This window comes from Bubalus bubalis, chromosome 11, assembly GCF_019923935.1.
Source record: "Bubalus bubalis isolate 160015118507 breed Murrah chromosome 11, NDDB_SH_1, whole genome shotgun sequence".
In the NCBI taxonomy this organism is placed as follows: domain Eukaryota; kingdom Metazoa; phylum Chordata; class Mammalia; order Artiodactyla; family Bovidae; genus Bubalus; species Bubalus bubalis.
The window spans coordinates 45,089,612-45,103,724 of NC_059167.1; the positions used below are offsets into that span (position 1 = coordinate 45,089,612).

At 43.3% G+C, this 14,113-nt stretch overlaps 1 protein-coding gene and 2 pseudogenes across 2 annotated transcripts; all 3 read right to left on the minus strand.

The window, feature by feature from the left end:
- Window positions 1-7,308: 7,308 nt before the first annotated feature.
- Window positions 7,309-8,508, minus strand: LOC123328311 (annotated as a pseudogene).
- Window positions 7,495-9,957, minus strand: LOC123328051 (annotated as a pseudogene).
- A 144-nt stretch (window positions 9,958-10,101) lies between these two features.
- Window positions 10,102-13,107, minus strand: BCL2L10 (BCL2 like 10). Of its 2 annotated transcripts, none has more exons than XM_006065959.4 (2): window positions 12,586-13,107; window positions 10,102-10,847 (listed from the first exon to the last, which is right to left on the minus strand). In XM_006065959.4, exons 1-2 carry the CDS (start codon window positions 13,090-13,092, stop codon window positions 10,725-10,727), a joined length of 630 nt encoding a protein of 209 aa, XP_006066021.4. In that variant the 5' UTR covers window positions 13,093-13,107; the 3' UTR covers window positions 10,102-10,724. The 2 variants fall into 2 exon arrangements, 1 of the variants encoding a protein (XP_006066021.4); XR_006542784.2 differs by having other exon boundaries at window positions 10,676-10,847; window positions 12,463-13,107.
- Window positions 13,108-14,113: the final 1,006 nt, after the last annotated feature.

Genomic DNA, 14,113 nt, shown 5'->3' on the forward strand with positions numbered 1-14,113 from the left:
GAGCGCCAAAGCATTGATGTTTTTGAACTGTGGTGTTGGAGAAGACTCTTGAGAGTCCCTTGGACTGCAAGGAGATCCAACCAGTCCATCCTAAAGGAAATCAGTCCTGAATGTTCATTGGAAGGACTGATGCTGAATCTGAAGCTCCAATACTTTGGCTACCTGATGCGAAGGGCTGACTCATTTGAAAAGACCCTGATGCTGGAAAGGATTGAAGGCAGGAGGAGAAGGGGATGACAGAGGATGAGATGGTTGGATGGCATCACTGACTCAATGGACACAAATTTGAGCAATCTCTGGGAGTTGTAATGGACAGGGAAGCCTGGCATGCTGCAGTCCTTGGGGTCTTCCATGGGGTCGCATGACTAACTGACTGAACTGAAAGGAGGCAAGACTATACAGTGCAGGAAGGACAGTCTTTTCAATAAATGGCACTGGAAAACCTGGACAGCTACATGTAAAAAATGAAATTAGAAAACTCTTTACCCACCATACACAAAAATAAGCTCAAATGTAAGACCAGACACTATAAAACTCGTAGAGGAAAACATAGGCAGAACACTCTCTGACTTAAATTACAGCATTATCTTTTTCGATCCCTCTCCCAGACTTATGGAAATAAAAATAAAAATAAACAAATGGGACCTAATTAAACTCAAACACTTCTGTACAGCAAAGGAAACCATAAACAAAACAAAAAGCTAATCCACAGAATGGGAGAAAATATTTATTAACAATGTGACTGACAAGGGATTAGTTTCAAAAATTTACACCCAGCTCATGTGGCTTAATATCATAAAAACAAACAACTCAATCAAAAAATGGGTAGAAGACCCACACAGACATTTTTCCAAATAAGACATACAAATGGCCAAGAGGCACATGAAAAGGTGCACAACATCATTAATTATTAGAGAAATGCAAATCAAAACTATAATGAGATATCACGTCACACCCATCAGAATGGCCATCATGAAAAAATCAACAAACAATAAATGCTGGAGCGGGTGAGGAGAGGAGGGAAATCTCTTATGCTGTTGGTAGGAATGTACACTGGTATAGCCACTCTGGAGGACATTATGGAGCGTCCTTTAAAAAACAGGAATGAAACTACAATACGTCCTAGTAATCCCACTAATGGGCACGTACCCTGAGAAACAAAGAAGAAAGAAAAGCTGCTCAGTCATGTCTGACTCTTTGTGACCCCATGGACTGTGGCCTACCAGGCTCCTCTGTCCATGGGATTTTCCAGGCAAGAGTACTGGAGTGGGTTGCTATTTCCTTCTCCAGGGGATCTTCCTGATCCAGGGGTCAAACCCAGGTCTCCCACATTGCAGGCAGATGCTTTACTGTCTGAGACACCAGGGAAGCCTGAGAAAACCATAATTCAAAAAGGCACATGTACCCCAGTGTTCACTGTAGCCTTGTTTACGACAGCCAGGACATGGAAGCAACCTAGATGTCCATCAATAGGAAAATACATAATGAAGCTGTGGTACATATATACAACGGAATATTACTCAGCCATGAAAAGAAATCAATCTTGAGTCAGTTAATCTGAAGTGGATGAACCTAGAGGGTATTATATAGAATGAAGTCAGTCAGAAAAAGAAAAACAAATATCGTATATTAACACATATATATGAACTATGGACTGAGGTTCGTGACATTGTACAGGAGACAGGGATCAAGACCATCCCCATGGAAAAGAAATGCAAAAAAGCAAAATGGCTGTTTGGGGAGGCCTTACAAATAGCTGTGAAAAGAACAGAAGCGAAAAGCAAAGGAGAAAAGGAAAGATATAAGTATCTGAATGCAGAGTTCCAAAGAATAGCAAGAAGAGATAAGAAGGCCTTCCTCAGCGATCAATGCAAAGAAATAGAGGAAAATAACAGAATGGGAAAGACTAGAGATCTCTTCAAGAAAATTAGAGATACCAAGGGAACATTTCATGCAAAGATGGGCTCGATAAAGGACAGAAATGATATGGACCTAACAGAAGCAGAAGATATTAAGAAGAGGTGGCAAGAATACACAGAAGAACTGTACAAAAAAGTTCATGACCCAGATAATCATGATGGTGTGATCACTGACCTAGAGCCAGACATCCTGGAATGTGAAGTCAAGTGGGCCTTAGAAAGCATCACTACGAACAAAGCTAGTGGAGGTGATGGAATTCCAGTTGAGCTATTACAAATCCTGGAAAATGATGCTGTGAAACTGCTACACTCAATAGGCCAGCAAATTTGGAAAACTCAGCAGCAGCCACAGGACTGGAAAAAGTCAATTTTCATTCCAATCCCAAAGAAAGGCAATGCCAAAGAATGCTCAAACTACCACACAATTGCACTCATCTCACACGCTAGTAAAGTAATACTCAAAATTCTCCAAGCCAGGCTTCAGCAATACATGAACCGTGAACTTCCAGATGTTCAAGCTGGTTTTAGAAAAGGCAGAGGAACCAGAGACCAAATTGCCAACATCCGCTGGATCATGGAAAAAGCAAGAGAGTTCCAGAAAAACACCTATTTCTGCTTTATTGACTATGCCAAAGCCTTTGACTGTGTGGATCACAATAAACTGTGGAAAATTCTGAAAGAGATGGGAATACCAGACCACCTGACCTGCCTCTTGAGAAATCTGTATGCAGGTCAGGAAGCAACAGTTAGAACTGGACATGGAACAACAGACTGGTTCCAAATAGGAAAAGGAGTACGTCAAGGCTGTATATTGTCACCCTGCTTATTTAACTTCTATGCAGAGTACATCATGAGAAACGCTGAGCTGGAAGAGGCACAAGCTGGAATCAAGATTCCCTGGAGAAATATCAATAACCTCAGATACGCAGATGACACCACGCTTATGGCAGAAAGTGAAGAGGAACTAGAAAGCCTCTTGATGAAAGTGAAAGTGGAGAGTGAAAAAGTTGGCTTAAAGCTCAACATTCAGAAAACTAAGATCATGGCATCTGGTTCCATCACTTCATGGGAAATAGATGGGGAAACAGTGGAAACAGTGTCAAACTTTCTTTTTTGGGGCTCCAAAATCACTGCAGATGGTGATTGCAGCCATGAAATTAAAAGATGCTTGCTCCTTGGAAGGAAAGTTATGCCCAACCTAGATAGCATATTCAAAAGCAGGGACATTACTTTGCCGACAAAGGTCCGTCTAGTCAAGGCTATGGTTTTTCCTGTGGTCATGTATGGATGTGAGAGTTGGACTGTGAAGAAAGCTGAGCACTGAAGAATTGATGCTCTTGAACTGTGGTGTTGGAGAAGACTCTTGAGAGTCCCTTGGACTGCAAGGAGATCCAACCAGTCCATTCTGAAGGAGATCAGCCCTGGGATTTCTTTGGACGGAATGATGCTAAAGCTGAAACTTCAGTACTTTGGCCACCTCATGCGAAGAGTTGACTCATTGGAAAAGACTCTGATGCTGGGAGGGATTGGGGGCAGGAGAAGAAGGGGATGACAGAGGGTGAGATGGCTGATGGCATCACTGACTCGATGGACGTGAGTCTGAGTGAACTCTGGGAGTTGGTGGTGGACAGGGAGGCGTGGTGTGCTGCGATTCAAGGGGTCGCAAAGAGTCGGACATGACTGAGCGACTGAACTGAACTGACTGATGGAATCTAGAAAAATGGTACTGATGAGCCTATTTGCAAGTCAGGAATAGGAAGCAGATGTAGAGAATGGGCTTGTGAACACTGCAGGCTAAGGGGAGGGTGGGAGAGACTGAGTGAGTGGTACTGAAACACATACGTTACCGTGTGTAAAATAGACAGCTAGTGGGAAGCTGCTGTATAACATGGGGAGCTCAGCCCAGTGCTCTGTGACGACTTAGCAGGGTGGGCTGCGGAGCTGGTGGGGGTGCAGGTTGAGAAGGAGGGGATATATGTATACTTATGGCTGATTCATGCTGTTGTATGGCAGAAATCAACACAACACTGTAAAGCAATTTTCCTCCAATTAAAAATAAATTTTAAAAAATTATGCTTAAAAAACTAAAAACAGTTGCTGTATGATTCTGCAATCCCATTCATGGGCACATATCTGGAGAAAAACATGATCTGAAAGGATACGTGCACCCCAGTGTCCACTGCAGCACTGTTCACAGTAGCCAAGACAGGGAAGCAACCTAAATGTCCACTGACAGAGGACTGGGCAAAGACTATGTGACACATATATTCAATGGAATATTACTCAGCCATTAGAAAGAATGGAATAGTGACTTCTCTGGTGGTCCAGTGGTTAAGATTTTGCCTTCAAATGCAGGAGGTGAAAGTTCAATCCCTAGTCGGGGAGCTAAGACCCCACACGCCTTGAGGCCAAAAAACTAAAACATAAAACAGGAGCAATATTGTAACAAATTCAATAAAGACTTTAAAAATGATTCAGTTTTTAAAAAATCTTAAAAAAAAGAATGAAACAATGCCATTTGCAGTAACAGTGATGGACCTACACATTGTCATACTGAGTGAAGTCAGACAGAGAAAGACAAATATATAATGTCACTTATATGGGGAATCTAAAAAATGATACAAATGAATTTACAAAACAGAAACAGATTCACAGTCTTAGAGAACAAGCTTTTGGTTACCGGAGGGGAATGGATGGGGGTGGGGGGCGTGGGGGTGGGGAGGGGGTGGGAAGGATAGTTAGGGAGTTTGTGATTAACATACACATAATATTATATATAAAATAAATAAACAATAAGGACCTACTGCTCAATAATAAGGAACTCTGCTCAATAATATTTAATAAGCTAGATGGGAAAAGAATTTGAAGAATAGACACATATTTATGCTAGCTGAATCACTTTGCTGTACACCTGAAACTAACACAACATTGTTTATCAAGTAAACTCCAAAAAGAGATAAAAAGTTAAAAAAATTAAAAAAAAATCAGTTTAAGCCATAAAGGAAATTTATCAAGCACAGACATTACTTTGCCAACAAAGGTTCGTCTAGTCAAGGCTATGGTTTTTCCTGTGGTCATGTATGGATGTGAGAGTTGGACTGTGAAGAAGGCTGAGCACTGAAGAATTGATGCTTTTGAACTGTGGTGTTGGAGAAGACTCTTGAGAGTCCCTTGGACTGCAAGGAGATCCAACCGGTCCATTCTGAAGGAGATCAGCCCTGGGATTTCTTTGGATGGAATGATGCTAAAGCTGAAACTTCAGTACTTTGGCCATCTCATGCGAAGAGTTGACTCATTGGAAAAGACTCTGATGCTGGGAGGGATTGGGGGCAGGAGGAGAAGGGGACGACAGAGGATGAGATGGCTGGATGGCATCACTGACTCGATGGACGTGAGTCTGAGTGAACTCTGGGAGTTGGTGATGGACAGGGAGGCCTGGCGTGCTGCGATTCATGGGGTCGCAAAGAGTCGGACACGACTGAGCAACTGATCTGATCTGATCTGATCAAGCCCCAAGTAGCTTCAGGCACACTCAAATTATGAGATTTCAGTCATGTCATCAAAACTATTTCTCCACACTCCATCCCACCCCCAATCTCTGACCTCTGTTCTGTGACCTCTTCTCTGTGGGAAGGCAAAACATTCTCTCCAGATTCTATTCCCAATGGTGACGTAAGTCAAAGAGCTGGAATACGTCTGGCAAGAACACAGGACCTATGTGAAGAAAACTGTAAAAGACGTAAATAAATGGAACAGAAGTTCATGTTCTTAGAAGGGAAAATGCAATATTGTAAACATATTACTTATTTCCAAATTGATTTATAATCTAATCCCATTCTATTCAAAATCCTAAAGAGAAGTCTTGGTGGATTCTTTATTAACTGGTTTTTAGAATTTATCTTAATTCACAAAAATAGCCAAGGATTTTTTTTTTTAAAGAAGAATGGTGGAGGAGATAAAACTATAAAACCAGATGCTCAAATATGCTATAAACACATAGTAATTGAGACAGTGCTATTAGTAAAGAAAAAGATAAGTCTATGAACTAGATAATACATTCAAATTAGCTAGGAAAAAATGGACCATCTATAAACAAGGCTGAAATACTACCCCAACTTTTCTTTTAGAAGGACTATGTCCTACTTCATGCTGCTACCAAATGCAAGTTCATGTGCCCCACACACAGTGAAGCCAAACAAATCCAAATGACAGAGTGTGGAGCACAGAAAGACTTATTGCAGAGCTCTACAAGGAGACAGGTGGCTCCTATCCTCAAGCCTGGAACTTCTCAGAGTTTCATCAAAGCACTTTTGAAGGCAAGGTGAGGGAGGGGCTAGGTTAGTTGTTACAAACTTCTTGGTGTGGGAATCCTTTGTTCTTGCAGCTTCCCACATAGGTCAGGTCATGATGGTCCTGTAAACCTCCAACAATATAGATATTATTCTCTGTCTTGCAACTTCTTAGCTATATATGAATAGACTCTTAAAAGTCAGAGCCCTGAGAATAGGCTATCTTGTATATTTCAGACAGTAGGCAACACCCTTTTACAAGAAGTGCAGAGGCAGCCTGACTAAGCATTGGCAACAAAGCACAAATGTTAGTAAAAGGAACAGATCAAGCATGGAGTCAGATTTGTTCTTCCCTACTACATACTACATTAAAAAGGATTCCAGAATGGATCAATGACCAAGAACATAAAATACTTTCCTTGTAATCCTGGGATAAGAATGACTTTCCTAAAGATGACAAATACCACAAGCTATAAAGGCAAAAGCTTAGGATGATTTAATACTGGCAAGAGTGTGAAGAGCTAAGCATTCCCTGACCTGGTGTAAGTTTGGATTGGTAGAACTTCTTTTGAAAAGTAATTTGGCAGCAGCTAAATCTTAATACATATCAACTGTGACTCAATCTTTTTCTAGAATTCTTTTCTGTAGACATAATAATGCAGGGCTATGCACATATACAAAATCCATGCAATATTGTTTCCAATAGCCCATAAAGGAAGAAACACCCTAAAACACAAGGCAATGGAAAGTTAAATCAGCTTATCCTGCCATACTGAACAAGTCAGAACAGAAAGCAGAACTGCATGTTCTGAAGAGAAAAGGCTCATAAGATGAGGCAACAAAGCAGGTCCAATTGTTTATAAAAGGCAAGTAAAGTACTGGCCAGGAAGGCCTAGTGGGACACTGCAGTTTTTTAATTTTATAACCAAATAGTTAATATTTTCATTGTGTCAAGACAATTTCAAGCAAATGCCAAATGGAAGACCAAGCCCAGGAATGTAAAGAGGAAACAATCTTACAAACAAGAAGGGACACCAAGACAGCGGTCCACTCCAGCCACGCTATCAGTGGCCATGACGGGGCAGCCAGCACCATCCAGATTACTGAGCATTTACATCATCCATGTGCAGGATGCTCCAGACAGTTTCAGTTGCTAGTGTCAGTACACTGACTGAAGCCAACAAAGGCTGAACCATCAGTTCCTCCAAAGCCCTGGAAATACCACCCTTTTGGACACGAATGCCTACCATTTTCTCCTTGGGCACACCAGTTTTTCGCTTGTTTTTTGTTCTGTTACTGTAGGGATGGGATTCAGCCCAGCAGTTTTAGCTAGTGTAGATGAAATGACCGCCACAACATCTGTAAAGGCACAAACGCAGTAGGATCTCATACCACTCAACGTTCATGCATATCCAGCTAACCACGGGGCCCACTATTTCTGGAGCACACCCTCCTGCAAGAAGAACTCTCTGCTACACTCAAAAACGAATCACACATAGGGCATCATGAATCAAGGGCTCAGCTTCTTCAAGCACTGGTTTGTTAGGACCAGGAACCACAACCGGAACCTTTTCCTAGGCTTATACAGCCTGTAACCTTGAGCAGTTTGCCAGAATCATGTAAACTCATCCCCTCGGCTCACTCACCCAAACCCAGCATGTCAGCAGTAAGTTGGTCAGTATGAGCAAGTGGCTTGGTTCCAGTTTCTTTCAATATCCTTAACTACTGCAATGTTCATTTTGATCAGGAAACTTAACACAAGATCACTAAGATCATGTCTTAAGAAGAGACTTCTATCCATCTTTAAAATTTTCTTCACTTAGAACATAGACTGTCTTCCCTCAGGTCTTGGTCCATCTGGGCACAACAGACACTGATTATCCTGATCTGCTTTTAAGCCCAATCTTAGGCTTTTCAATTCTGGTTATGTCAGAATTGGCCACCTTTTGGTTGAGAACCAGCCCTTCCACCAACTCACAATGAACAGTCCCAGCAAATTTTCCCCCAGCCCCTGCCTCTTTTTTAAAATGACAGTTTATTTAAACTAAAAACAAACAACAGTTTATCTATTTCTCTCACCCTCCACCCCGTACCTCTGGCAACCACCAACTTATTCTATCTATAAGCTTGGTTCTTTATTATTTTTTAGATTCCATCTGTAAGAGAGATCACACGATATTTGTCTTTCTGTCTGATTTATTTCACTTAGCATTACACCCTCGAGGGGATTAGCAGGTTTCTTAGCGCTTCTGAGATCTACGCCAGCAGCTGTGGTGGGTCTGTCGCTCTCCTCCCTGCATTTACACTTGATACTGAGAGACAGTGGCTGAGTTCAACGAAGCGGGTGCACTGCTAACAACTTTTCTCTGTCACTTGGTTCCACAGGTCAAGGCACGTCAAGACTTTAATACCCTTTTCCAAATCCTTCATGAATGACTCAGAAATAATAAATCCATTTCTGAAAAAAGTTGTTTCAGCAATCGGAGAGAGAGAGTGAGCCAGCAACAAAGACCACTGATGTGGCGCCACTTCCCTGGTTCTCTTGAGCCGTAGCTCCCAGCATTCTGGCGGCTGGATTTAACACTCGTGTTTGTTTCAGAATGGAAGCACCGTTTGTAATGGTCTCATTACCTCTCCCATCTTGAACCGTTTTATCCATTTCTTTTGGTCGAAGTCTTGTTCTAACAGCATCAGCAACAGCTTCATCTATGGAGACACTGCTGAAGCAGATCTAGGCTGGCTTTTTATCCACACACGTGTTTTTCCCCTGGCTGCTGACAAGCTTGGCAGGGTCCATGTGGGCTCCAAAAGGACATATGGACACAGATTCCAGTGGGCAGCAGGATAACTATGCTCACAGTTAACCACTGAAACGGATCAGAATATGTTACCCCCAAATATGCCACTTTGGCATATCGATTAATTTGAGCTGAAGAAAACTGAGAAATAGCATATATAGGAAGGGCTCTCTATTCTCCCTCTTCCTGCCTAAAAAGAGGGCATAAATTTCCTGTGAGAAAGGTGCCTTTTTGTACCAGGAAGGGGAGAACATTTCTATTACTGGCAATGGGAGTTAATACCAAGATGAATCTGCATTAATTTTACTAAAATAATCCTCATCTTCCATTTGCTTCCCCCATTTATTTCCTAGTCACTGTCCCACAACATATTGTGTTGGCCAAAAAGTGCATTTGGGTTTTTTCATAAGATGTTACAGAAAAACCCAAACAAACTTTCTGACCAATGCAAAACGACCCCTGAAAGCCCAACCCCTTCCCTTTGTTTAGTCATGCTTGTGTGGCTCAGTCGTGTCGGACTCTTTTGAGACCCCATGGACTTGCTCCTCTGTCCATGGAATTTTCCAGGTGAGAATACTGGAGCAGGCTGCCATTTTCTACTCCAGGGGATCTTCCCCAAACAGGGATTAAACCATCATCTCCTGCATTTCCTGCGTTGGCAGGTAGATTCTCTACCACTGAGCCACCTGGGAATCCCTTGTTTAGTCATATCTCCACAATTTACCATTCTCTGCTAAAACGGTATACAAACCCCAAGTATGTTTATTTTTCACTTGTTTTCTATAAAGTCCTCTGTAAAAAACAGCAACAAATAAAATATGTATGTTTTTCCTCCTGTTTTCTATCTTTTGTCTTCTAAATTCACAGGCCTCAGGTACAGTATCTAAGAGGCTTCAAGTTTTCTCTTTCCATCAACTTCAGCTGATGAACTGAATTCAGAATGGAAGGTGAAAGATAAGGACTTGCTAAGTGCTTGTGTATTGATTAAATGTTTAAAGTGATTGTCTGTGCTATATTTAAAGAGACAATAAAAGGAAACTGTCAAGTTACTGCTAAGAATAAAGGCTTATTGAATCCCAAGCAACATCAACTACATTTTTGAAAAAGATGCATATATTTATTAAAACTTAAGATTTAAAAATTTATTGAAATAAAAAAATAAAATTTAACAAATTTCAATACATTAACTCTAGAAACCAAGAATAATTTAGAAAGGATTCCTTTAAAAAGATTTACTATTACATTCTTTGTCAGACTGTGACTCAGGGAACTTGTGGTATCATTTTACACCCCAGACACACTGCCTTGATAAATCAGTCAGCAGTAGCACATGAAATCATGGATAGATGAGAGACGCATATCCACTCTTATCCAAATGTAGCAAATAGCACCATATTTCGTAGTTAATGGTAAGCAGTTTCTTCTGTAATTCTTTGGAGCAATAAGCCTTTCGACCCCTGTGTCCCCCATTTTAAAAAGAGCCACTTGTGCCTTTGTCCCAATATATTGGGTTGTCAGGAGTTAAAACGCTGGCTGAAACACTGTAGGACTCCTTACATCATATCAGATCAGTCGCTCAGTCGTGTCCGACTCTTTGCGACCTTACATGAATGCAGATAAAAATGTCTCAGAAGGTGGTTTACTCTGATTTGGTCTTTCACATTTCAAATTTGCTTGGTTGCTCAGAGTTAGGCAGGTAGAAATAAGAATTTTAGAACTCACGATAATTTTATCCAGTAGTAGATTATGATTATTACTGTCCAGTATGAGAGGAAAAACCAGACCAGCTGTCTTTCCCAAGATGGCTGGAATGAGTGGCTGAAGGAGAGACAAAATCCATCCTAAAAGGGGAGGGAGAAGAGAATTAGATTGTTTCATAATACTCAAAACCTGTACTCAATTAAACACACAGTGCTTCTGGACGAAGCACTAAGACAATTCCTGGATTTAAAAAGTTAAAAAAAAGTCCTGACCAGTAGGTTACTTGTAATTAGGAATCTTTCAGTTAGGGTTTGTAAGAAGTTGTCTAACACAAGAGGTAGAAGAACATAGAGGACGTGATTTTGTCACTTAGAGCAGGAATCCTCATCTTTTCACTCACTTCTTTCAAAACCCAAGAAGAAAGTAGAATACTATAGCCTGTTTTTTCCTGATCACAAAACAGATGCTATTTGGGAAAATGACAAATTACTAACTTGAAAGGTATGTCCTGAGACAATAAAGCAAGTAGTTCCGTTCAGAAAAATGGGCAGGAAGGGACCTGAAATCCAGACTGTGGCATTTTAACTGCAGCTGAGAGAGATGTGGGCACGTCTTCTTTACCCAATTGGAGAGTTTCTGCATTTTGATATTAAACGATTATTCCTTACTCAATGGTAATTAGCCAAAAGTTGAGGGGAAAAAAAAAAACACCACCTCCCCATCAACTTCCTCTTTAGTGTGGAAGGCCCTTGGGGGCCAAATGCCTTGTTAAGACTAATGGCTCAGCTGAGTTTCTGATAATTCACAGGCCTGGAGAGTTTGAAGACCTACGCCCCCATCCCCTCAAAAGGATGCCATTAATGCTAACACCTTAAACTGTTCGTATAAGGTCAAAGTTCTGACTCAATACTATCCTTCCTCCACAAAAGGAACCCAATTCATCTATACAGGTCTGTCAGGAAATTGCAAACAGTGCAGGGTCTTCCCTAGATTATTTTTCGATTATGTTTCAATTGCTTTTTAGATTATGTTTTTAATTGCTGGTTTTAATAATTTGGCTGCATTTCTTCTGTAACTTGGGTCACTACAGTCATTGCTTCAACTCCAGTAAGGAAGAGAAGAAAGAAGCAGGGGTCTCACTCAGAACCCAGCAGGGCATTCTACCCTCTTACTGCAGGCTGACCAGACTCTCCTTGATCATTGGCTTCGTTTTGGAGCAGCAGTGAAACTCCTGCTCCAGCCTAGACCACAGTGATCAATGACTTACAGCTGAGAGCCAGGGCGACAGGCGATCTCACAATTGAAGGCTAAGCGCAGTAAATTAGAAGTTAAGGCACCTCAGGTCAGCACCGCCACAGGGCGCACACACCCCACCCCCAGACACCTCTGCCTCAGTGCTTCCTGAGAGATGTGGGGATGGACCAGGGGCTGCTTTTTCATTCTCTTGTTTTAGGCTGGTGTGCTCTGACCTGCAGAGCGGTGGGCTCCATACAGAAAGGTGCATCTAAAAGTTTTGTATAAAGAATCCATCTGGCCCAGGTCACCCCATTGCGGACTTCATCACTTTGGGATCTACTTAACTAAACAAAGCATCCAGACCTAACACGAGTACACCCTAAAACCGGAAGGTGGTAAAGGGAAGGGTCAAAGTGTGCCAACCCGAGTGATGCTTTTTCAGAATGGTTTAGTATGCGAGCTGTCTAGCTAGGCCTGTTTCGGCAACTGACTCCACCAGTACAGAAAGTCAGACTTCACCCCAAACTTCCCAGTCCTGCTGAAACGAATGCCCTACAGGGCTGGCGTCTCGGAGTCCCTCTGCTAGCCGGCAGCGTGGGCGCGTCCCAGGCTGCCCACCAGCCCCGCGTCCTTCGCGCTCACCCAGCCGCCGTTAGCCATCAGCCAGGCGCGGTGCCTTTCGCAGAACTGAGCACACAGAAGGGCCACCAGGAGCCGACAGTCCCTGCTAACGCCGCCGTCGTCTCTCTTCTCCTGCCGTCGGGTCGTCTGCGGCGGCCTCTCCAGCAGCGACCCCGCGAAGGTCACGAGTGAGGCCACGCGGCCCCAGCTAGGGCCAGGGTCTTCGTCGAGTAGCCTCTGCGCCATCCTGGCCACCAGCTCGACGCGGTGCCTGCGGTAGCGGCGGTATAGGGGCAAGACGTTTCGATTTGCTTCCTGGATACGTGCGGCCACGTGGCGCAGCACGGCAGCCTCAGGCGTGGACGGCGCAGGAGCTGGAGTGCCGGGCTCCCGGGCGCAGAACTCCAGGTAGTCCATCAGCAGCCGGGCGGTGCGCTCCCTAAACGGGTCCACCATGGCTCCGCCTCTACCGGGGGTCCGACCCCGGCCTGTTTTCTGGGCCTGCCGGCGCCCCGCCCCTTCTCGCATTGGCTCGGCTCAGCCCGCCCCCAGGCAGTTGCTTTCCCAGGTCTGGAGAGGAGCCTTTGATGGGAATCCCATCTACACTTGTTCCGGTCGGAACAGCCGAGGCCCCGTGGTGTGCATGGATTCACATAGAAGTCAGGGCTAGAGTGAGACTCTTTGGGGGTTATTGTTTTTAGCTTTTGGCTTGGGGACTAAGAACCCGGAGGGGACAGTCTGGGCAGCTGGGCTAGACTTGTCTCTCTTTTAGGAGAGGTTCCCTGGTGGCTCAGATGGTAAAGAATCTGCCTGCAATCCAGGAGACCAGGGTTTGATCCCTAGGAGGGGAAGGTACCCTGGAGAAGGGAATGGCTACCCACTCCAGGCAAGTATTCTTGCCTGGAGAATTCCATGGACAGAGGAGCCTAGGGGGCTACATGAGCCAAACATGAGTAAGCCACCAACACTTTCTTTCATACTAGGAAAGGTTGGCAAAGGCTACACGCAGCCCTCCACTGGTGACTCCCTTGAAAGTAGTATCAGCATTTTCTCCGATTGGATGGAAGCATCCAGGTGTGTGTTGGAGTCTGGCCGTACAGGACAGGAAACAGGGTAATTCTCCTGCATGTTGCTACTAGAGTACTAATATTATCTACTTTCGTGCATTCATTCATTCACTCATTTACTCCTAGCCTTTGGGGTGCTAGGTCTCCCCCTTAGCACTGGAGATACAATGGAGAACAAGGCATGTGGTCTTAAGGACCCTACAGTCTAAGTGATGGGACAAAGAAACGGCCAATCACAGCACAGTTAAACTGTGGCTATAATAGAATTATTCAGCTTTTGGCTGTTTCTTATAGCTACATCCTTATATTACTTAAAATTCTCCGCTTTTTACTAGCCAATCCCTCATTACTCCACTCCCCTATTATAGTTAATGTACTTCTTATACTAATCTTTCTCTGTTCATGTTACTCCATGGCTTCTTTCTCCTGAATGGACTCAGGCAGACACAGAATTGGTATCAGCTGTGAAATTTGAGATGGTT